General features: G+C 39.5%; 1 protein-coding gene across 5 annotated transcripts in view; it reads left to right on the top strand.

The window, feature by feature from the left end:
• Positions 1-24,507, top strand: part of LOC132139547 (spectrin beta chain, non-erythrocytic 1-like) — a 104,664-nt gene that overhangs the window by 79,417 nt on the left and 740 nt on the right. For 2 of the 5 annotated variants that reach the window (XM_059547980.1, XM_059547981.1), the window contains 39 exons: positions 4,235-4,386; positions 4,580-4,753; positions 6,491-6,582; positions 6,687-6,767; positions 7,589-7,704; positions 7,889-8,001; positions 8,126-8,313; positions 9,382-9,499; positions 9,603-9,761; positions 9,844-10,146; positions 10,681-10,834; positions 10,918-11,312; positions 11,400-11,504; positions 11,653-11,811; positions 12,452-12,663; positions 12,763-12,900; positions 13,106-13,325; positions 13,421-13,774; positions 14,358-14,540; positions 14,748-14,950; positions 15,272-15,362; positions 15,623-15,769; positions 16,099-16,362; positions 16,531-16,755; positions 16,982-17,071; positions 17,179-17,472; positions 17,584-17,714; positions 17,804-18,008; positions 18,191-18,568; positions 18,674-18,918; positions 19,222-19,360; positions 19,515-19,599; positions 19,821-20,017; positions 20,135-20,250; positions 21,147-21,222; positions 22,233-22,346; positions 23,882-24,063; positions 24,162-24,335; positions 24,441-24,483. In XM_059547980.1, the coding sequence (XP_059403963.1) occupies positions 4,235-4,386; positions 4,580-4,753; positions 6,491-6,582; positions 6,687-6,767; positions 7,589-7,704; positions 7,889-8,001; positions 8,126-8,313; positions 9,382-9,499; positions 9,603-9,761; positions 9,844-10,146; positions 10,681-10,834; positions 10,918-11,312; positions 11,400-11,504; positions 11,653-11,811; positions 12,452-12,663; positions 12,763-12,900; positions 13,106-13,325; positions 13,421-13,774; positions 14,358-14,540; positions 14,748-14,950; positions 15,272-15,362; positions 15,623-15,769; positions 16,099-16,362; positions 16,531-16,755; positions 16,982-17,071; positions 17,179-17,472; positions 17,584-17,714; positions 17,804-18,008; positions 18,191-18,568; positions 18,674-18,918; positions 19,222-19,360; positions 19,515-19,599; positions 19,821-20,017; positions 20,135-20,250; positions 21,147-21,222; positions 22,233-22,346; positions 23,882-24,063; positions 24,162-24,335; positions 24,441-24,483 (6,815 nt within the window). Of the gene's footprint in view, positions 1-4,234; positions 4,387-4,579; positions 4,754-6,490; positions 6,583-6,686; positions 6,768-7,588; positions 7,705-7,888; positions 8,002-8,125; positions 8,314-9,381; positions 9,500-9,602; positions 9,762-9,843; positions 10,147-10,680; positions 10,835-10,917; positions 11,313-11,399; positions 11,505-11,652; positions 11,812-12,451; positions 12,664-12,762; positions 12,901-13,105; positions 13,326-13,420; positions 13,775-14,357; positions 14,541-14,747; positions 14,951-15,271; positions 15,363-15,622; positions 15,770-16,098; positions 16,363-16,530; positions 16,756-16,981; positions 17,072-17,178; positions 17,473-17,583; positions 17,715-17,803; positions 18,009-18,190; positions 18,569-18,673; positions 18,919-19,221; positions 19,361-19,514; positions 19,600-19,820; positions 20,018-20,134; positions 20,251-21,146; positions 21,223-22,232; positions 22,347-22,801; positions 23,117-23,881; positions 24,064-24,161; positions 24,336-24,440; positions 24,484-24,507 lie in introns of those variants that run through there. The other 3 variants (XM_059547982.1, XM_059547983.1, XM_059547984.1) reach the window with 2 other exon arrangements.

Here is a 24,507-nt window from a genome sequence, read left to right as displayed (position 1 = left end):
AAGTCTGCTTTGCTTCTTGCTCTCGCCTCGGCGAAGCGCCTTGGAGACTTTCATGAGTTTTTGGTGAACGATATTGCATCGGTTTCGGACCTGGCGACTGTAATGTCACTCTCCGGCCGAGACTGGGTTTCGCTCCGAAGTCACTCAATAACCCATTTTGTTTCCCTGCCCGCCTTATCTGTTGAGCCGTCAGCCTCGCATGACACTGATGCTCAGAGCGCCGGGACCCTGTAAGGGTTTTACGGATGTATATGGATCGCTCAGCCACCTTTCGTCAGTCGGACCAGCTGTTTGTGTGCTTGGTGGATGTAATAAGGGACGTGCTGTTTCTAAACAGAGACTTTCTCACTGGATCGTGGACGCTATTGAATGCCAGGGGAAGGATTATCCCCTCAACATCAGAGCTCATTCTGCGAGGACAATATAAATGCTTCCTGATGGGCCTGGTCTAGAGGTATGTCTGTCCAGTATTTATGTTTTGCTGCTGGCTGGTCTTCCCAGAACACAATCGCCAGGTTTTACAAGCTGGATGTACCCTCTGTAGCGTCACATGTACTTTCAGTGAGTTAAGTTTTATTCATTCTGTTATAACCAGCTATACAGTAGTTACCATGGCTGCTAACTCTGTGTTATGGTTTATATGGTTTATGCAGTAGTCACCGCAACGCCGTCGACTCTGTTTAACTCTCATGCTTGAGTGCTTATTGCGTTGTATCTGCCCTGGTTAGTGCAGACTTTGATTTATTGCTTGAAGTTATGCAAATTTTGTTAGGGTCGGAGCAGATGTCTCATTGGTCTAGTTCCGCCTATCAGATGCAAGCACTCTTAGCGACACGGCCATTGGCTTATGTGTGGGGGTGATTGACTCCGTTCAGGGCTTATCTTCACTGCTCTCACGGCGGGATTTTATACAGTTCCAATATACGTCTTAGCTGACGTAATGTTGAGTTACCGCCTCGAGAGGGACGGTCTCCGGTTACTATCGTAACCTCGGTTCCCTGAGAGGCGGGAACGAGACATTACGTTAGCCGCCGCTGTTTGATCAGCTGTGCTAGCGTTCAGTCGTGATTCTGACGTAATTTTCGCGCCCATGCATTTTATACTGCCCGCTGACCTGTCAGTATTTTCATGCTTCGCGTCAATTGGCCAGCTGCCCCCAGCTGGCGTTAGCCAATAAGATTTCAGCGAAAGTGGAGAAGGGAGGAGTTCCCATATACGTCTTAGCTGACGTAATGTCTCGTTCCCGCCTCTCAGGGAACCGAGGTTAAGATAGTAACCGGAGACGTCTTGTGAGGTTACTACTGGCAGTTATATTCCGAAATGGCATTCCAATATCAGATATTTGATTATCTGCATGTAAGCGTGTTTGTGTACTTGAAAGCACTGTCCCTCCTCCCAGTGTCAGTGACCAGCAGAACAGGTTTCCTCAGTTGTGCAGGAGCATTTCCCTGAACGAAATTGTAGGCAAATGAGTGTGATCATATCAGTGGAATCTAAAGGACCAAGCCCTGTTCTCTATTCTAAATTCTTTTGACTGTGGCTTAAAATTACTACAGCCACATGTAATGCAACTAATATAACTCTATACTGTGCTCTGGCTGGATTTGAGACACTGTCATCAAAACCGTGAAATAAGTTTTTAACGTTTTTTTTTTTTTTTTTAACGTTCATCAAATAACATTCCAAATATAAGCTTATAATATGTAATTTGTATTTTGTTTGGCCTTCCAAATGAGGGCACAACTAGAAATCAGTGGTTAAGTTGTGTTTACAACACTGTTCCAGAACAGTTCAACCCCAATATTCAAATGTGTGCTTCGCATTTTATGGAGGATGAGGTCTGTTTTCTGAACCTGCAGACTAGCCTACAATGTGTCTGTGGCACAAAGGATGTTTCTTTAAAGTGGGGCAGTTCCAACATGAAATCATTTGCCAGAAATTATTCAAACACAAGTTTTGAGTGTGGAGTAGGCTTGTTGTATGTTGTTTCTCTGATCACAAATGCAGACAGGGTTTTATGTTTATGCAGCGTGATACGCAATGCAACACGTAAAAAGACAGTATAAGTCATTATAATCAGTAATTAATCAGTAATTATGTCCTCACTGGATTCAACAGATGCCTTGTTCGTAATGGGTTTTATTGGTTTTGTCTAGTCTAGTTTGATTCTACTTATGTCCGGATCTGGAAGGAATCGTTCTATTTAACTGAATCTTCTAAATGAACCAGTCAAACCTGTTCACTAAATTTAACTGAATCGTTTGAAACAGTTTGTGTCTCCAGTATTCACTTATCCACAAATTACTTAAATTATTTGGTTTATAAATGTGCCTGTCACTCCTTCTGACGCGAAATAAACCAATATCCTGAGTTATTCAGTTACTCCTAATAGTACATTGACTGAACTGCTAAAAGAGAACCGATGATAGGATGTGCACGAGCAGAGCAGCTAGACTGAGTCTCATTCTGTTGGGAGACAGCATCACAATATGCTAAGGGGCGTAACATTTTCATCACACACTTGAGGCATTCGGCCAATCACAGTGCACTGAATAGTTTTTTTTTAGAACGATGAGCTTTGTAAATGGAAATATGGAAAATAATGTGTTTTTTTAATCTTAATTCTCATAAACACATTTCATTTCACCAAATACAAAAAATAGTGTACTTTTTAGCAATGTCATATGACCCCTTTAAAAGCACAATATGTATTCTTTTGCCACTAGAGGGTGCGTATTCAAAACTAAACAAAGAAACAAAAGCAAAGTTTGATGATGCTGTGACTGAGTGTGGAATCATGGGAGCTGTCGTCTTCAACCCCATAGCCGACACAATCCGATTGGGCAGAAATCTGTTGGGCAGAAATCATGTTCCTGGATGAGCTAATAATTTATTAACATTGTAGTATGAAGCAGGATGAGGCTGAAAAATGGACAGTCACCACTTATAAGCTACTACTAAATATTGTAGAAACGTCATTTTCTGTAAAGTTGCTTTGTAACGATTTGTATTGTAAAAAGCGTTATACAAATAAACATGAATTGAATTGAAAGCTGTCGGATTGGATTTAAAATTAAACTGGATTTAAACATTCTTCGAAACATTTGGGATAATGTAAGTACACAAGTCAGCAAAATGTATAACAGTTCTAGTGGTTTTGGGATATTTTAATAAAACAAAAAATCTTACATATTGTACCTTTAAACAGTAATTATGACAAAGCTGCTTAGTTTCAAACTGTTCCCTTTAAAGTAACAAACTCAGGCCTAATGGAAGACAGTGTGTGCTTGTGCTTGAGATCTGTGACCAGATGGCTCTGAGGATGACCTTGTGTTGCCTCTTGCTGCTATTGTGCTCTTGCATTATTTTGTGTGCTTGTTTTCAGCATTTACAGTGAGCGTGTTTGTTTAATGACTGAGGTGTTTTGTGCTTGACATTTTTTTTATCAGCAATTAAATTACCATGCTTCATTTAAACTTGTCACAGGAATTATCTCCTTGTATTAGGGCATGCGACAAAACACAGTAGTTCTCGCTCAGTCTTTCTGAATATAGGTGGTAGTGAGGGGCAACATGTAGTAGTATTTGTGATAAACAGCTCGCTCTTCCTCAGTGAAGGTCATTCAGATGACAGCAGTGGTTTGAGCCTCTTACTGACCAGCCCCTTATGCTTTCACATTCCCTGCATGCTAATACTGCACTCTTCTTTGCAGTCATATTAAGCGTTCCTGTTCTCTTCCTGTTCGTCTCTTTCTTTATCATTTATTGATCAATTTCATGAGAAGATACACTTTTTTTTTTATATATATATATATATATACATGCTTTATAACATCATACAATGTTTTTGTTGTGGAGTCCCACCCCCCCCGTCATGTAACTGCCTGGCTGTGAGTGGGGTCTACTCTGATTAATGTGTACAGCCATCAGTCAAGCTGTCCATGCACTGCAGTAATTGACTTGCTTTAATAGAGTTTAGAGTTACAGTCAATCAGTTACAATCAATCCTCAGTCACTGCACGTCATTCATGAATGTTCATTTTATTCACAGTTGTAAAACAGGTTCTGATGTGGCATGTAGCAGGAACATTTATGGAGTCTCGTCTTTACAGACCTGATGTTTATTTGTTAGTTTTTTTACATTATGTGTATTTTTTAGATAATTTTTTAGATGCATTCATAGGTTTGTATTCAGTGTGACCTTTAAAACAATTTTTTTACTTTTTTTCTTCCAGATGAGAGAGAAGCGGTGCAGAAGAAGACCTTCACTAAATGGGTGAACTCTCACCTGGGTCGCGTGACCTGCAGGATTGGTGACCTCTACACTGACCTCCGCGATGGACGTATGCTTATCCGACTGCTGGAGGTCCTCTCTGGGGAGCAACTGGTCAGCAATCCTGCCATCCATTATTCTATGCATCCACTTATGTATCTATCCATCCATCCATCCATTCATCCATGGATTCATCATTTTGTTGTTTTATTCCTCTGGCCGTTTATAAATCAAACGCTGGGTTGCTGTGATAAATAATCAGTACCATTTCATTTATAACATTTGTTTGCCTTGTTCTCTCACACAGCCAAAGCCCACCAAAGGCCGTATGCGCATCCACTGTTTGGAGAACGTTGACAAGGCTCTGCAGTTCCTGAAGGAACAAAAGGTTCATCTGGAGAATATGGGTTCTCATGACATTGTTGATGGAAACCACCGCCTCACACTTGGACTCATTTGGACCATAATTCTCCGTTTCCAGGTAAGAGGACTTGGATTTGATTAGAGGTGTGAAAGATAGAGACAGACAGGTGGAGACTTTAGGCCAGAGAAATGGCATCTTTCACTTGTCACTGAAGAAACAGCATCACCTGTTTTTAATTAAATCAGTGTTCATGCCATGTTTGGGTGCACTGGTTGTAGTTGTTTAGTGCAACCCACAATATTAAATATAATCCTGACTTGGGAGTTTGACTCGTAGACATACATGTTGCTCCCAAAAAAAGGTTTTAGGCAGAGTGTGTGATTATCTGTCATTATTGTGATCTTTTGTCTTCTTTTAACCCAGATCTGTTATTTATTTATGTTTATTTTTTTTGTCCTTGGCGATATCAGTCTGTCATCCATTCACAATGAAGTATAATTAGCATATTTTTGTCTGCCACTTTGTTGCCCTTTTGATTGGCCTGTACATTTTTGCAATCAGCTCAAAATTCCTTCTATTGAAACATGCTAATTATCAAAGCAAGTGATCAGGACTGCACACTGTGCTTCACCACTGCTTCTGATTAGTTTGTGAAGATTATTATATTGCTGCAATGACATAATTACAAAAGATATGAGACTGAACTTTTTTCTTTTCATTCTTTGCTGAATGAATCCTAGCAGATTATTAATGATTGTAGGGATATAGTCTGAACTGGATTAAGATGACTTTATTAATGGACTTAATGAAGCTTGGCAGTGTTATTTTCTGCGTTAGTGTACGTTTTTGTCAATATTACAATCTGATTTAAGATATCTCTCAGCAAGAGTTCTGTTTGGGCTGTGATACAGAGCTATAGAATCTAGAGCTGCACTCTGTTAGCATGATGGAACCAAAGCTTTTTAGGCATATGGAGTAAAGAATCTCCCTTTTATCTACTGCTGTTTTATTTTATGTAGTAAATATTTATTTTATATACTGTATAGTAAATTTGATTAATATAATATGCAAATTCGTATTTGTAAGTAGTAAGACTTTTTTTAATTAAATTAATACTTTTATTTAGCAAGGATGCATTACATTGAGCAAAAGTGACAGTGAAAATATTGTTATAAAAATTATATTTCAAATAAATGCTGTTCTTTTGAATAATACGCCACAGTTTAAACAAAAATATTAAACACCACAACTGTTCTTAACACTGATCATAAGAGATGTTTTTGAGCACCAGATCATCATTTTAGAAAATAATTTCTGAAGGATCATCAAACACCGAAGACTGGAGCAGTGCTAAAAATTTTACTTTGCCATCAAAGGAATAAATCACATTCAAAATATATTAAATTAGAATACAAATATTATAAATATTTTTGATTAATTAAATACAGCCTTGGTGAGCATAAAATACTTATTTTAAAAATATTTGAAAACTCTTGCCAACCCCAAAATTTTAAATGGTAGTGGATAAAAGAATAGTAAAAGATGTAACTGGCCTCAAACATTTCATTGGATTATATGATTTGTTTGTGTTAAAACACTTGTACAAAACCATGTACAAACCATGTACAGTGCTGAATCATGTATAGTACAGGCAATGTTTGGTTATTTATAGGAGTGACAACTGCATTCTACAAATAATTCATTTTACTCCCAAAAGTTCAGGTAGTGGTTTCAGTATGTTAAATTCTCTGTAGTGTATACAAAACTGAACTCAACAGCATATAAAACATAAAGACACCATCTATGCAAATGGAAATGATATGCAGTTTATACAGTAACATATCTCACTAACAGATCCAAGACATTAGCGTTGAGACAGAGGACAACAAAGAGAAGAAATCAGCCAAAGATGCTCTGCTGCTGTGGTGTCAGATGAAGACTGCAGGGTAAGAGCGGAAGAGAAAGAAATGAAGTGAATGAGTGAATCTGTGATGCTTTATTAAATACACTAGTTCTGGTGCTGTACTTATGAATGCTACTCTCCTTTCAGGTATCCAAATGTCAATGTCCACAACTTTACTACCAGCTGGAGAGATGGTCTAGCGTTCAATGCCATAGTGCACAAACACAGGTATCAATCTGAGCTTACAAACACGCACACACCGTCATACCAGTACACCAGTGCAAGGCTTTGGTTCTCAAACACATGACAAGCTTTGGTATGACTACGATTTCCACATAGTAGCATGTGCTTCCACACTTCATGCCTCTTCATTCTTCAGCATGTTCCCACACATACAGAGAGGCCTGCAGGGGTTTCAACCACCAGCAGCATTCTGGAATTTGCATAAAAATGCAGAAGTTGAAAGAATCACGTTAAATTTGGAATTTCTGAGACGTATAAATTGTGTAACAGCCTAATCGCTCCAAGTCTGTACTTTCGGACAACTTGCTGTCATTACAGTGAAAGTTTTTATTATTACCAAGACATTAAATGTATAATAGAAGCATGTAGAAGGTCCCAACTGTGTTTACTGTGTATTGTACAGTATTGTATGATTTGTTTGTTTGTATATTTCCTCTTTCTTCTTCCTAAGAAATAATTTCATTATAAACTAATTGGTCCCAGTAGGATTTTCTGTTCTTCTCATCCTCAACTGTCCCAATAGCTCCTCATTTTTGCTCTTTCCTCTCAACTGTCACCCAACAGCTTTGTTTTTTTCCTGCAGTTTTTTTCATAAAGAGGAACAGAAAAAAGAAAAGTTAAATTAAGTTGACCTAAATAAAGAGTGAAAAATCCCTCACTCTCTCTTTGCAGTGTTGAAGTGCTTCCATCTTTTTTTGGAAAAGTGTATTGCAGGGTTTTTACAAACTGAAATGTGCTCTTGGAGTTTTACAACCTCAAAATAACTCTTTTGTTGATTTTCTTCTTGCTATCTTTCTCATTCTTAGGTCAGACTTGATTGACTTTGATAACCTCAAGCGCTCTAATGCCCACTATAACCTGCAGAATGCCTTTAATGTGGCAGAGAAGGAGCTGGGTCTTACCAAGCTACTGGATCCAGAGGGTGAGATAAATATATGGGCATAAATAGCAAATGCATGCATCATTTTTGGCAAGAAAATAAAGACAGAGCTACCCTCAAACACTCAGATTTTGAAAAGCCAGATTTGCCAAATGAAAAGAATAAACATTGAACACATATTTATTATTAACTAGCTGATGTATTTGTCTTATCTCTTGCTCTTTAGATGTGAATGTTGATCAGCCTGATGAGAAGTCCATCATCACATATGTGGCTACATACTACCACTACTTCAGCAAGATGAAGGCACTTGCCGTGGAGGGCAAGAGAATCGGCAAGGTACATGGAGAGAAAGAGAGAATTACAGTCTACCCTTGTTTACATAGCCATTTACTGGAGTGTTTCTTTTATCTGTAAGTGTGGTCATCGTTTTAAGTGAATAGGGGTGTGTTTGTTTCTGTAGGTGCTGGACTATGCCATCGAAGCAGATCAGCTCATAGAGAAATATGAGACTCTGGCCTCAGAGCTGCTGCAGTGGATTGAACATACCATTGTTACCCTTAACGATCGTCAGCTCGCTAACTCACTCAGTGCGGTTCAGAACCAGCTACAGGCCTTCAATACTTACCGCACTGTGGAGAAACCGCCTAAGTGAGTGTTGTCCATGAGGACAAAAAAATACTGTAAAAGCAACGTAAGGTCAAGTTTGAACCCATTTACTTTTTAATGCACGTTCCTGTCTGATCAGTTGGTGCATGTTATTCCATAGCAGAAAAATCTGTTTGACCTTCTTTTAAAATTTATTAACTTGTCTTAAGTCTTACTCTGAAATTACTTTTCTTTTCTGCTGACATCAGCTGTGCATGCATTGCAAAAATTGTTTTCATACTTGGTATATTTGTCTTGTTGTCTACTACAAATATTGAAATATTCTAAAATCAAGAAACATTTTCTTGAGAAGCAAAATTACACAAGCTATACTCCAAATAGTAAAGCGATTACTCAAAATTAAGTGAGTTTATGCTTTAAAAAAATAAAAATCTTCTAGTGGGGTAAGAAAAAAAATAAAAAATTTAAGTCTTTGAATTTTTAGTCCTCTGGTAATATAATTTGGATACATTAAAAAAAATATCATTTTAAGTCATTTACCCCCGGTTTCACAGACAAGGCTTAAGCCTAGTCCTAGACTAAAATGTAAATCTGAGCTGTTTTATCGAAAAGAAACTTGCACCGAGTGATCTTAAAACATGTCAGTGCTTTTATTTTGTCTTAAGATGCACACCAGTAATACTTTTTTCGAAGGAATGTTTATAAAAATTACTTAAATGTCCTAATTGAACTATGGCCTAATCCTGGTTTAGGCTAAGCCCCGTCTATGAAACCGGGCCTTAGCTTCTTAAGTAAATGTGTCTCGATTTAAGAAGGAAAGACATTTGTATTTATAAAAATACTGAGTAATACAAAAATTGTTTGCAGTGTTGGATAATGTTTAATAATAGCTTGTGTATGCATTATTTTAGCAAACTCACATTGGCCCAGTTTTAATATGTAACTCCCACTTTTCACCATCCATTAAATTCCCGATGGATAAAATCAGGTTTACAGAAGTCACATTACAGGAGTAAAATGGGCTGCAAACAGGATTTTTATGTTGACTTTACACATTTAATGTCCAGAAGTCATTCTAGACACATTGCTTTATTTCTGTATGTTTGACAGATTCACTGAAAAGGGAAATTTGGAGGTTTTGCTCTTCACCATTCAGAGTAAAATGAGAGCAAACAATCAGAAAGTCTACATGCCAAGAGAAGGAAAACTCATCTCTGACATCAACAAGGTATATACACATCAGATGCTCCTCTATATGTGAAGCTACACAAACATAACTTGAGTTTTGAGTGATGCTCATGCCAGGCTGTGTTTGCTGTTTGTCTGAAAAGGCATGGGAGAGGCTGGAGAAAGCGGAACACGAGAGGGAGTTGGCACTGAGAAATGAACTGATTCGTCAGGAGAAGCTGGAGATGTTGGCTGCACGTTTTGACCGCAAAGCAGCCATGAGAGAAACCTGGCTCAGCGAAAACCAGCGGCTGGTCTCACAGGTGATGTAGATTAACACTGAAAAAAATATTTATGGTTTAATGTGAGATGAGAAGTAACATAAAACTTTGTTGCCACCTTTAGGACAATTTTGGTGTTGACCTGGGTGCTGTGGAAGCAGCCACTCGCAAACACGAGGCCATCGAGACCGACATCCAGGCGTACAGTGAGCGCGTAGCAGCCGTAGAAGCTGTTGCTCGAGAACTGGAGGCAGAGGGATATCATGAAGTGCGCCGCATACTGGCACGAAGGGATAACGTTCTTAGACTTTGGGAGTATCTGAAAGAACTACTTGCTGCACGACGAGAGAGGCTGAATGCACACAGAGACCTGCAGCGCCTTCTACAAGAGATGAGCTACATCATGGACTGGATGGAAGACATGAAGGTATCGACTTATTCAAATCAACATTTTATTTTCCACTGCTACAGAATAGTGTTTTTTGTTTGTTTGATTGTGTTTGCTTTTTTCTGATTGAATGGACCCCAAATTTTGATTCTCTTGTGCGAGACCTCATTCTTAAAATATAAAGATAGCTGTGCAATTTAATATATAAAGACCCATTTAAACTGTAAAAATATTAAATAAAATGTTTAAATAAAATATTATGAATATTTACAAAATCTTGATCTTTTTATCTTACAATTAAAATAATTTGTGATTAACCTCATGAGACCTGACTATTGTTTAGAAAAGAATGGAACTGTAATGTAAAACTAGATCATTCTTTATTATTATTATTATTATTATTATTATTATTATATTTTATTTATATTATTTATTTATTTTTCTCCTGAACTTTTTTTCTTACCTGCTAGCACTGTCTTGTAGCTCCCAGCTTGTTGTAATGTTTGTAATGTTTTACAGATTTGTCCATGGAGATGGAAATGCAAATTATGCGTGTTTTGTTTGTGTATTTAGAGCCGTCTGCAATCTCAGGACAGTGGGAAACACCTTCATGATGTGGAGGACTTGCTGCAAAAACACACACTTGTGGAAGCTGATATATCTGCACAGGCCGAGCGAGTCAAAGCTGTGCAGGCCGCTGCAAAGAGATTTACTTCAGATGAACAGAGTGAGGATATTCCCTGTACATACACAAACATGTGGTTGTTGTAAGCTCAAAATTAAAACACAATTGGTTCTCCTCTCTGTTAGGTTATAAGCCATGTGACCCCACACTGGTTGAAGAGAAGGTGGATCTTCTAGGCCAAGCATACGGAGAACTGAGCCAGCTGGCAGCGGATCGACGATCTCGACTGGATGACTCGCGAAGACTGTGGCAGTTCCTATGGGAGCTGGGAGAGGAGGCCGCCTGGATCAGAGAGCAGGAGCAGATCCTGTCTGGAGGAGACTACGGAAAGGACTTGAGCTCTGCTCTTCACCTCCTGTCTAAACATGAGGCCTTCAGAGATGAGATGGCAGCCCGGTATAGCCCTCTGGGGAACAGCATTGCAGGTGGAGAGGCCATGGTGAAGGAAGGCCACTATGGAGCACCTGAGGTGACAGAGCGAATCAAGGACGTGAAAGCACAGTGGTCGCACCTGGAGGAGGTAAAGCACCACAAAATGGCTCAGACTTCAAAGTGCTGTGTGTCTCTTTCACAATCTTATACCACATTTCACATTCTTTTTCTACAGGCCTCAAAGTTGCATGAGCAGAGGCTAAAAGAGTCTGTAGCTTTACATCAGTTCCAGACAGATGGCAACGACATGGAGGCCTGGATACTGGAAACACTAAGACAGGTCAAACCAACATACATATTATGTTTAACTGACTGCTTAGCTATTACTGACTTGACTGTTTGTCCAGAAGAATTTATCATGGTGTATTTATGTTGCTGAGTTCACATGCCAGATTGAATCTTTGTTATTCTGTACGTACTGTTTGTAGGTGTCTAGTCAAGAAGTTGGCCACGATGAGTTTTCTACACAGACTCTGGCCAGAAAGCAGAGAGAGGTGGAGGAGGAGATTCAAAGTCACCGACCACTCATCGACTCACTACATGAACAGGCCTCAACACTGCCTGAAGCATACGCACAGTCTCCACAGGTAAGAAGTTGTGGAGAAGTGGGGGAAGTGCTTGTAGTACCAAGCTTTAGTCATTAAGGCAAGGAATAAATAAAGAGACTTCGTTTTTTTTTAAATGATGAAGTCAAGTAGCATTGAAAGAGATGAGTTTTCAGCTATTGCTTGAAAATTGTCGGGGCTTCAGCATTCCGGATAGGGGTAGAAAGATCATTCCACCAGCCAGGTTTTCTGAACGAGAATGTTCTGGAAAGTGATTTTGAGCATCTCTGTGATGGTACCACGAGGCGTTGCTCACTAGCGGATCTCAGACTTCTGGAGGGGATGTAGATTCATAGTAGTGAATGAACGTATTTGGGTGCTGAGCCTGTGGTTGTTCTATATGCAAGCATCAATGTCTTGAACTTGATGCGAGCCGCAACCAGCAGCCAGAGGAAATAAAGAGAGGTGTAAAATGGGTTCATTGAAGACCAGTCGTGTTGCTGCATTTTTTTTACAACATATTTAAAAATGTAATCATATTTCACAGTTTTACTGTTTTTGATTAGATAAAAGCAGAATTGGCGAGCATAAGAGACTTTATCAAAAACTTTTTAAAAAGTTATTTGTTTCCCCAAACTTGTGTATGTTACCCCTAATATGTATCTCTCTCGTTCTTCATCAGGTTCAGGGCCGTCTCCCAGCAATAGAGCAGCGATATGAAGAGTTAGAGGGGTTGTCGTTATCATGGCGACAGGCCTTAGATGGAGCGCTTGCGTTGTATCGCATGTTTAGTGAATCTAGTGCCTGCCAGCAGTGGGTTGGAGAAAAAGAACAGTGGCTGCACAACATGGAGATTCCCACCAAACTAGAGGATCTGGAGGTGGTCCAGCAGAGGTGAGAACCCATAAAATGGTGCCTACATGAGTTTTGTTTTGTTAATCTTATTGATATGGCCATATTGGTGTACTCTGGTTTGTTTTGTTTCGACTGAAGGTTTGAAACTCTGGAGCCAGAGATGAACACACTGGGTGCTCGCATAACTGATGTCAATCAAGTGGCTCAACAGCTGCTTGGATCAGACAACCGCAACAAAGAGCAAATCGACCAGACACAGAACCAACTCAATAAAAGGTATATTCACCAATACAAAGAGAAGCTGGACTTCACCCAGAGTCATCACACATGCTCTTACACAGACAAAACCACAACAAAGAAGAGATTAAGAATACAAAGACCCAACTCAACACAAATACACACAAAGAAGGTTGATAAAGTTAAATAATCAGATTCACACAGAAATGGCCTCATGCTTCTCCTTCCTCATCCTCTTCTGCAGGTGGTCTGATTTCCAGAGTCTGTCCGACCAGCGTAAACAAGCTCTGGAATCAGCACTGAATATCCAGAACTATCATCTAGAGTGTAATGAGATCAAGAGCTGGATGAAGGAGAAGACAAAGGTCATTGAGTCCACGCAGAGCCTTGGAAATGACCTGGCTGGAGTCATGGCCCTCCAGCGTAAACTCACTGGTATGGAAAGAGACCTGGAGGCTATACAGGTAAAAAGCAACACATCATTATGTCTAATACAGCTGTGAAGACATTGTAGCTTGTCCATTTTCTTACTCGTTCTCTTTTGCTTTCTTCTCCTCAGGGTAAGTTGGATGACATGCGTTGTGAGGCAGAGAAGTTGGTGTCTGAGCACCCTGAGCAGGAGGAGGAGATCAAGGGTCGACTGGCTGAAATCCAGGAGGTGTGGGAGGAGCTTCGAGCCACCATGAAACGGCGCGAGGAGTCGTTGGGCGAAGCCTCTAAGCTTCAGGGCTTCCTTAGAGATCTTGATGACTTCCAGGCCTGGTTGTCTCGTACACAGACCACTGTGGCATCCGAGGACACACCTACATCTCTAGCAGAAGCAGAGCGTCTGCTGGCTCAACATGAGGCCATCAAGAATGAAGTAGATAACTACAGGGACGATTATGAGAAGATGAGAGCCACTGGAGTTGAGGTCAGTTAGTGTAAAGTTGAAGTTTAAAAAACTTGTACTAAAAATTTTATTAATGCCACTCTTCAAATACTTTGTTTTTTAAAAATGCCTTATGCTCATCAAGGCAGCATTTATTTGATATAAATGCAGTATGTATTATTAGAAAAATTATTACAGTTTAAAGAAACTAAGTAATTTATTCCTTTTATGGCAAAGCTGATTTTCAGCAGCCATTACTGCACTCTTCAGTGTCCCATGATCCTTCAGAAATCATTCTAATATGCTCATTTGCTTAAAGACCGCAGTTCTGCTTAATATTTTTGTGGAAACCCTGATACATTGTTTCATGTTTATTTGATGAATAGAAAGTTCAAAATAACAACACTTGTTTGAAATAGTAATCATATTTATTGTAGCATTATAAATGTCTTTAATCTCACTTTTGATCAATCTAATAATCCTTGTTGAATAAAAGTATTTATATCTTGCTGACTTCAAATCTTTGAATGACAATGCATATTTTATTAAAATTTGACAAACAACTGAAAACAGATAATTCCTGTAAATGATCTTTGAATTGAATTGAATTGTCTTGGCTTTTTAGGTGACTCAGGGACAGACGGATGCCCAGCACATGTTCCTAGCACAGCGACTGCAAGCGTTGGACACTGGCTGGCATGAGCTGAGGAGAATGTGGGAGAGCCGCCACTGTGTCCTCGCTCAGGCCTTTGATTTCCAAACCTTGCTACGAGATGCAAACCAGGCAGAGGGCTTCCTCAATAGCCAGGTTTGTGATTATGATACTGCTTGTGTTTTCCTTGGTTCCTATACAACTAAATACTAAATGTTTAATATTATGTTAAAACTCTATATCCTGCTTCCTTTGGGGGAATGTCCCTGTTTCAGTTGAATAAGCAGCAAATAATGACTCTTGATTGGTGGATGAAACCTTAATGAGAGCAAATTAACCAGTTTTCTTTCGCTGTGCCTGCAGGAGTATGTTCTGTCACACACAGAGATGCCCTCCAGCCTGCAAGGGGCTGTGGAGGCCATCAAGAAACACGAGGACTTCCTCACCACAATGGAGGCCAGTGAAGAAAAGATCAATGGCGTGGTCGAATCTGGACGAAGACTCGTATCTGATGGCAACACCTATGCAGACAAGATTCAGGAGAAGACAGACTCCATTCAGGAAAGGTGAGCAGGAACAGAACAACTGAAAAGAAGACATAGAAGTAGACTTGGATGGTATGACCAAAATCATCATGTTTTGAGTATTTTTTTAATTGTATATTATGTTTTACAACAATGCCACAATATATTTCTATTTTTTGCTGAACATATATATTTATATATATATATATATATATATATATACACACACACACACATACATTGTAGATAGATTGATCCTATCAGTGATCTATGTGTTGATGTGCCAGTCCTCAGCAAACCCAGTAAATCCATTCCAGATAACATCATGTTTTTCATCCTATCTTTTCTCTCAATTTCCTTCAGGCACCAGAAGAACAAACAAGCAGCCAATGAGCTGCTGGCTAAACTGAAGGATAACAGAGAGCTGCAGCACTTCCTACAGGATGGACAAGAGGTAATAACACAAAATATAGAGCAAACTAGAATATATATATATATATATATATATATATATATATATATATATATATATATATATATCCATTATACTGACTGCATCATGGGATAAAGTCCTTCTGACTGACATAATGAAAGATACACTTTCAAATAAACAACACCAGTAAACCACAAAACCTCCTACAGGATGAAGCCAGTGATGCCACATTCAGGCTTTTATGTGATAACAAGTCTTATTTTCTATGCCCATCTCAATAGCTGACTTTGTGGATAAATGAGAAAATGTTGACAGCTCAGGACATGTCCTATGATGAGGCTAGAAACCTCCACAGCAAGTGGCAGAAGCACCAGGCCTTCATGGCAGAGCTAGCCTCCAATAAAGACTGGCTGGACAAGATTGACAAGGTATATTTCCATGCACATCTCTTCCAGTGTTTTTTGATATCTGATGAACCCCTGAATGCCATTACAGGTTTTGAATTAGTGATTTAATGAAAACTATGGAAATGCTCATCTCTAATATATTTAATTTGCTATAAATGTCTCTTTATGCGGAAAACTCTGGAAATGTCATGGAAATTCAAAGGTCAAAATTTGTGGGAATCCTGGAATGTGTGTAAATGTCCAGAATTTGTCAAATTGCTTTATCAGGGCCATACCAAATAAACAAAAAACAAGGAATGTGAGTTCAAATTTCTACAATGACTTTGGCTCTCTTTTTCTTGTTCTCGTAGGAGGGTCAGGTGTTGGTAAAGGAGAAGCCTGAGCTGGAGCAGACCGTATCAGAGACTATGAGCAGCCTGCAGAAGCAGTGGGAGGAGCTAGAAAGCACCACTCAAGCCAAGGCTCAGTGTCTGTTTGACGCTAACCGAGCTGAACTTTTCACACAGAGCTGCTCAGCACTGGACTCATGGCTCCAGAACATCTCCTCTCAACTCCAAAGTGATGACTTCGGAAAAGATCTCACCAGTGTCAACATCCTGCTCAAGAAACATCAGGTAAATCCAAGATCAAGTAGAAAGATTGCTACTCGAGATACTCACAGACCACTGAGGATGTTCATTTGATCTCTGAGAACAGTTCCAGGAAAAAAAATTGAAATATGTTTTATTCAGTGTGAGTTCTAAACATAATGTCCCCCATGTGACCCTGTACCTGTGTCTCAGATGCTGGAGCATCAGATGGAGGTGCGTGAGAAAGAGGTCCAGTCTCTGCAGTCACAGGCTCTGGCCTTGGCCCAAGAGGATTCTGGGATAATGGAGGTGGATGGGCAGCAGAGAAGGGTGACAGACAGCTTCTCTAAACTGCAGGACCCTTTAAGACAGAGAAGGCAGTGTCTTCTTGCTTCAAAGGAGGCTCATCAGTTCAACAGAGACCTTGAGGATGAAATTGTGAGTCACAGGCAAAAACTGAAGTTATAAAAGAGCACAATTTACTTCGAAAATACTTTCTCAGTCTTGAGTGTTTTTTACAGTGTTTCCTCAGTGTTTCTTAACGTTCCTTTTGGATTGTTTGCAAATTTTCTAATTAAATTCTACATCCATTTCATACAATATGCGCAATATTCATTTGCAAAAATTATTAAAGTTTTGAAAGTAATTATGTTTTTGTCTAAAGTTATGGGTAAAGGAGAGGATGCCTCTCGCCACATCCACAGACCACGGTAAAGATCTGCCCAGTGTCCAGCTGCTCATCAAAAAGAATCAGGTAATCAGTCGCTCAGTGTTTTTGAAGCTATAAAAAAAGAGTTTACTTTTGATCCTCTCGATAACCTTTTCCACTTTCTTTTTCACTGCCTGATTGATCTCCCCCAGACTCTGCAAAAGGAGATTCAGGGCCATCAGCCCCGTATCGATGACATCCAGGCTCATGGTAGGACCATGTCCCCTGGGAAGGAGTCAGAGATGGACAGTGAGAGAAGAGCTGCTCTGGATCAGCGTCTGGCGGAGCTGAGGGAATTGTGGGCCCTTTTGATTTCTGAGACGGAAAAGAGGAACATGAGACTAGAAGAGGCTAACAGAGCGCAGCAGTTTTACGCAGATGCTGCAGAGGCTGAGGCCTGGATGGGAGAACAAGAGCTTCATATGATGTCAGAGGAAAAGGCAAAGGTCAGTAAGACTGTACTATGTAGAAGTTTGTAACAGCTTTTTTAAGAGCTAGTCTATGTTATAGTTCTGATGAGTGTTTGCTGTTTTCAATGTGTTTACCTACACCTGTAGGATGAGCAGAGTGCTTTGGTGATGGTGAAGAAACACCAAATTCTGGAGCAGGCTCTAGAGAACTACGCTCAAACCATCCATCAGCTGGCCAATAGCAGCAGACTTATGGTGAATAGTGAACACCCAGAGAGGTGAGGGGCATAGTAAGATCTCTGGACTCCCAAATAAAGCATTTGTCATGAATTGTTGATATAATCCCTTTTCTTTCTTCCTTTTGTAGTGAAAGAATTACTCTGAGGCAGGCCCAGGTGGATAAACTGTATGCAGGGTTGAAGGATCTGGCAGAAGAGAGGAGGGCCAAACTGCAGGAGAGACTGAAACTGACCCAGCTGAAGAGAGAGGTGGATGATTTAGAGCAGTGGATCGCCGAAAGAGAGGTTGTCGCTGGGTCTCACGAACTCGGACAAGACTACGAACATGTGACAGTATGAAATCCACTTTTCCTTCTCATTTCCTGAATCTTCACTACTGGAATTACAAAAACGTAATTCGATTGATCATATTTGATCACGATTGATCATCTTACGTGTGAACTGTTTCTTTAAACATTCTTTAAAGATTATACCCTGCAATCTAAAATTCTGGATGTTCTCTCTCAACCCTTCAGATGTTGCGTGACAAGTTCCGGGAGTTTGCGCGGGATACCAGCACAATTGGTCAGGAGCGTGTGGATGGAGTGAACGCTCAGGCAGATGATCTTATTGAGTCTGGTCATCCGGAAAACGCCAGTGTGGCTGAGTGGAAGGATGGGCTCAATGAGGCATGGGCCGACCTGCTGGAGCTCATCGACACGCGCACACAGATGCTTGCGGCCTCATATGAGCTGCACCGCTTCCACCAAGATGCCCGGGAAGCTCTGGGGCTCATAAAGGAGAAAAAGGAGACACTAGCAGGGGCCGAACTTGGACGGGATTTGAACACTGTCCAGCACTTTCTTAGGCAGCATACGGCATATGAGCATGATGTGCAGGCACTCAGTGGGCAGGTGAGAGCCTTCATTTAATCTTCTTACATATATGTTGTACATTTTTCTGATGGCTTGATTTTAATTGTGTCTAAAGATGAAACATTCTTTGACTCTTTGCTGCAGGTCACACAGGTTCAGGACGATGCTGCACGTCTGCAGAAAGCGTATGCTGGAGAGAAAGCTGATGATATCCTTCGCCATGAGCGTGCAGTCACAGAGGCCTGGGAGGGGCTTCAATCTGCCACTCAAGCCAGACGGCTGCTCCTACTGGACACAGTGGAGAAGTTCAGATTCTTAAACATGGTCAGAGACCTCATGCTGTGGATGGAAGGAATCAACTTGCAGATCCAGTCACACGACAGCCCAAGGTATATTCAAGCATACATTGTGAAGTCAAAATCAAACATGCACTAGTTCAAAGGTTTGGGGTCAGTAAGATTTCTAAATGCTTACCAAGTCTGCATTTGATCAGCAACACAGTAAAAACAGTAATATTGTGCTATATTACTTCAGTATATTACTAAGTGTATACACAGTGACACAGTGAGAAGTCATACATTTAAGTACACACATCAATATAAAATGCCTCACAACTGTACGTTGGTTTAAGAAGGAATTACAAGAGTAAGTAAACAACTGATGAGAGTCATATATGCCCTGTTTTGTTGTAGGGATGTCTCCTCAGCTGGTCTGGTCATCGCCAACCATCAGGATATTAAGTCTGAGATAGAGACTAGAGCAGACAGCTTTACTGCATGCAGTGAAATGGGACGCACCCTCACCAACAACAACCACTATGCTTCAGATGAGGTCTGTCTGCACCATTTACACACCAAAGAACATGCACATGTCTGCTCCAGGCAAGATAACACATAAACACAGATTTTAATCACTGCATGTTAGCCAAGGAAACCCACATGCACCCACTCACACACTGAGGTAATTGAATGTCTGTGATTTCTAGATTCAAGAGAAATTGGATCAGCTTCAGGCCAAACGCACTGAAATTAATCAGAAGTGGCAAGAGAAAATGGACCACTTACAGATCGGTGAGTATGTTGGAGGAAGCGTGTTTCTGTGGCTGGTGACATGCTAATGAGATTTACATTAAAGGTGCCAGTTTTGATATAAATGTTATACACTTATATTATATGAAATAGTTTGACCATATTACACATCCACACTTTTATGTGATTCCTCATACTTTGTATTCCTCTGTTTCTGTGTGTGTGTGTGTGTGTGTGTGTGTGTGTGTGTGTGTGTGTGTTAGTTCTGGAGGTGTTACAGTTCGGCAGGGATGCGTCTATGGCTGAGTCGTGGCTGGCTGGACAGGAGCCACTGGTCAGGGCAGCAGAATTGGGCTCTAATGTAGACGAGGTTGAGAGTCTTATCAAACGCCACGAAGCCTTTGAAAAACTGGCAGCAGGCTGGGAAGATCGTTTCACACAGCTAGAGAAACTCACCACGGTTTGTTAAATACACACCTACAACAACAAAAGTGCAGGATTTGTAAAATAATGCTAGCGTCATTTATAGCATCTCCCATTTTTTTAATAATCAAATAATGCTCTCTCATGTTATCAGCTGGAGGAACAGGAAATTCAAAGAAAAAGGGAAGAGGAAGAGAGGGCCCGACGACCTCCCACACCTCCCCCTATCGAAGAGGTAGTACAGTCTGAGATGAACGATTCTGCTGCAAGGTAAAAACACACTGTGCTCTTCTACTCAACAACCCTTTTTTCAATGTGAAAGACACTAAACAAGCATGAAGCTTGACAAAACTAAGACAATACTTTTATTCAGCAATCAGCAAGGATGCAATAAAGTGGCAGTAAAGACACTTATAGTGTCACAAAATATTTCAATATCAAATAAATTCCCTTCTTTTAAACATTCTATTTATCAAAGAATCATTCAAAAAAAGTCACAATTTTCCACAAAAATAGTAAGCAGCACTTTCTCGTCAGCAAACCAGCATGTTACAGTTATGTTTGAAAGATCATATTATACTGACAACTGGATTAATGATGCTGAGCCAAACAGCTAATCTATTTCAAACCTAAAACAATTATATTAAATTGTAATAATATTTCAAAATATTAATGTTGGTAACACTTTAGTATAGGGACCAATTCTCACTATTAACTAGTTGCTTATTAGCATACCTATTATTAACATATTGGCTGTTTATTAGTACTTATAAAGCACCTGCACGACCATATTCTACATCCCTAATCCTACCCAATACCTACATTTAACTACCTTACTAAGTTAAAGCTAACAGTTGGCTGCAATTAGGATTTTATTGAGGCAAACTTCATAGTTAATGTTTTGTTAATAGTGAGAATTGGATCTTAAAATAAAGTGTGACCTTAATGTTTAAGCTCTATTTTACTAAAACCTTTCAAATTACCAACCCCCAAATTTAAAATGGTAGGGAATTTTATTTTTATTATTTTTTAAATGTTATTTTATTTGGAAAAACATTAAACCACAGTTGATTAAGGCTTAACCAGGTGAGGCAAAAAGATAATTTCGGCTGTAACTTTGTTTTTTAATGATGCGTTTACACAATGTACATTGTCTTGTCTTTAAGGACGAGTCTGGACCAGACTACACTGAACCAGTCAGTATCTGTCAATGGTGTCTACAGTGACCAGGACACATCACAGGTCAGATACGCTCCACACTGTGCTTGTGTTAAATTCTCTGTTCAACAGATCCAAATACGCATTCACTTTCATACATGTTTACATTATATGTTAGTAATTATACAGACACCGTTTTAAAAGGGAACATCGGATGCCCATTTTCCACAAGTCTGCAACATACTTTGGTTAAAATTCCTCAATGGTTGTGTGAAACAACACTCTTTTTACCTTGTCAAAAACAGCTCTGTTCACAGCGACCTGTTTTGATGCATGTATCTTTAAATGCTAATGAGCTCTGCTCACCCCGCCCCTCTCTTCCATGGAAGAGGATATGCAAATAAGCAAATAATCATTAAAATGGCAAGACTTCTTCTGATGGGTACTGATCCATCCTTGAGTTTGAACTTTATAGCAAAATCTACCTTGAGTCTGGAGTAAAATGATTTGCGCAGACTTAAACAAATGTATGTGTATTCGGTGCTAAACTAATATGCTAATACAGGACATTCTGTCAGCAGTCGTGGGTGGGGCCTGAGCAGTATGACATCATATTGCTCAGAAAATCAAAATGGCTTGATTATTGAGACTGTTTACTTATTTTGGGGATTAAAAAAAATGTAGTGAATGAATCATTGTACTGTAGGGTGGTTGTGTCCACACACTGCTAAGACACATTTATATGCAAACGACATGTAAAAGTGAATTTTGCATCCGATGTCGCCTTTCAAATTCATGTCAAGACACATGTCACAGTCCTGGTCTCAACTGTTCTGTCTTGTGTGTTCAGTGTCTTTTTCCTTGTTCCTCTCAATTATTTATGTTAATATTAATGTTCTTCTGTAAACTCATAAGTCTTCGTGAGTGTGGGAGAATGCCACAACAAAACGAGTGTCTAACAAAACAATCAGTGCGTTTTCATACTGTGTGTGGATGTCCTTTTAATTGTCAGAACAATATTTCAACACACACAAGTGCCAGTTCTAACACACTCGCATGTTAACACACATTCTTGTGACGTCTCTTATCTGCAGTCGTTATTGGTCTCTGTATCTGAACTCAAGAAACCTGAACCTAAACCAGAGAGTAAACCTCAATCTAACCCAGTTTCTAAACCTGTGCCTAAACCCCACAAGGCACAGGATCGTGTGAGTACTAACCCCGTAGCACCAGCCTGTAGCCGTAGTGTAGCATCGCTGCTTGGGCTTCACACCCCAGCAGCCTTGCAGCATGTCGGCAGCTATACCACACCTGCTAGAGGCTCACAGCTCTGCTGCTTCCTGTTGCTTTCAGTGGATCAGTCTTGTGCTTTTCTTTGTATGTATTTGGTTAGTGTAATGTTGAACGTGTAATGTTTGTTTCTTTCTTAGGCCTGAGTTTTAACATCAGTGTTTGCGATGCACTTTATTACATACAAATGTCTTCTTTATGATGTTAAAAGGCGTCTTTGTTTTTTTTCTGTGTAATGCTGTTGTTTTGCTGTTTGTTGTCAGGGACCCTTAACTTACATGATGTATGTATAGTGTTTGGGTGCATCACAACAACTACTAATTCACTACTAATCCAACTCTCACATTAAACATTGTTTCTTTATTTCCTTCAGTTTCGTCGGATTTTGCTTTATTCCAAGGCAACAATTTTTTCCTTACATTTGTATTTACTTATTTGGCTTAGGATATGAACTTAGTTTGACTTAGTATTTTAAGCAGATGTGTCTTTGTGACAGTGTTATTTCATTATTACCTAAACATACCCCAGGCTTGTCCATACTGCCCCCCATGTGACCCCTCCCATTCCGGTCATGTTTGTGTGTGTGTGTGTGTGTGTGTGTGTGTGTGTGTGTGTGTGTCTAGTCTCTGTTTTAACTCAATGTCTTTTAGTGTGCCTTTGCTTTCCTTTCTGTGCATGTACATATTGTGCTTACTGAGTTTGAATATTTTGATTCAGATCTGCTCATTGGTATTATAAAATATCAGCCAGGAATATTTGTTTGTGATCAATCAAAAAATATATCTCAAAAATAAGTCACAGAAAAAAGAATTAGGTATAGGTTAATTTATGAAAAAACTGAGATAGGACATTTTTTCTAAAGAAATTAATGAGTTTGTTCTTTTATTCATTAAATTGACCAAGAGTGACAGTAAAGACTTTCACATTATTAAAAGATTTGTATTTCAAATAAATGCTTTCTTTTTCTATTAATCCTGAAAAAGAAATATCACATCATACACAAAAATATTGAGCAGAAAAAAAAATTAAACATGAATAATATATAAGAAAAGTTTCATGAGCACCAGGTTAGCAGATTAGAATGATGACTGACAATTCATCTTTAAAATGAGATTTGAAACTATATATTCAAATAGAATATAAAAAAAAAAGTATAATATTTCATAATGTCATTGTTTTGATTTAAATAAATGCAGTCTTGGTAAGCATGAGAGACAAAAACAAATCTTACCAACCCAAAACATTTAAACATTTAGTATTTATGTAAGTGTATTTTGTTTAATGTACAGTTTGAAGAGTTCAGAATAAATAAAATATAACAGTGACCATAAAAATGCTTTAATGAAAACCAATAGTGTAGACCAGAACAATAGTGACCTAATCAGTATTTGAGTTAATAGAAACAATGCATTATTGTGACATCTCCTAACTGCAGCATGTTTCGGTCAAGCAGGGATCAGAATCTGAATCTGTTAATGGTCCGGGCCGTGACAGCGGTCTGGACTCAGCATCACGCCAGGACCCTTCAGCAACACTGCCAGGGCGAGGAGGAGCAGAGGCCACCACAGACGCCATGGAGGGCATCCTCTGTAGAAAACAGGAAATGGAATCGCACAACAAAAAAGCAGCCACCAGGTGACACAGGAAGCGGATAAATTATAAAAGGAATGATTGAGAGAACCTAATCAGGATATTTGTGTAAATGGTGTGTTTTTCTCTCTGTGCTTTTGCAGATCGTGGCAGAATGTATATTGCGTTTTACGTAAAGGCAGTCTGGGCTTCTATAAGGACAACAAGAGTGCCGCGAATGGAGTCCCATACCACGGAGAAGTTCCCATCAGCCTCAGCGATGCTGTCTGTGAGGTTGCCCACGACTACAAGAAGAGAAAACATGTATTTAAACTTAGGTGAGAGAAAGAAATTTGTAGATTTAAATCAGTGTTTATGAAACTGCAAATACACAAGAAAATAATGAAGTTCTTAGAATGTGACACAATGTTATTTTTTTAAAGGCTTGGGGATGGAAAAGAGTTCTTGTTTCAAGCAAAGGATGAGGTAAGTCTGGCAAAGGATGTTTCT

The sequence above is a fragment of the Carassius carassius genome, chromosome 4, assembly GCF_963082965.1.
Source record: "Carassius carassius chromosome 4, fCarCar2.1, whole genome shotgun sequence".
Lineage (NCBI taxonomy): Eukaryota > Metazoa > Chordata > Actinopteri > Cypriniformes > Cyprinidae > Carassius > Carassius carassius.
The sequence above is the reverse complement of the archived record's forward strand: the minus strand, read 5'-3'. Positions and strand labels throughout refer to the sequence as shown.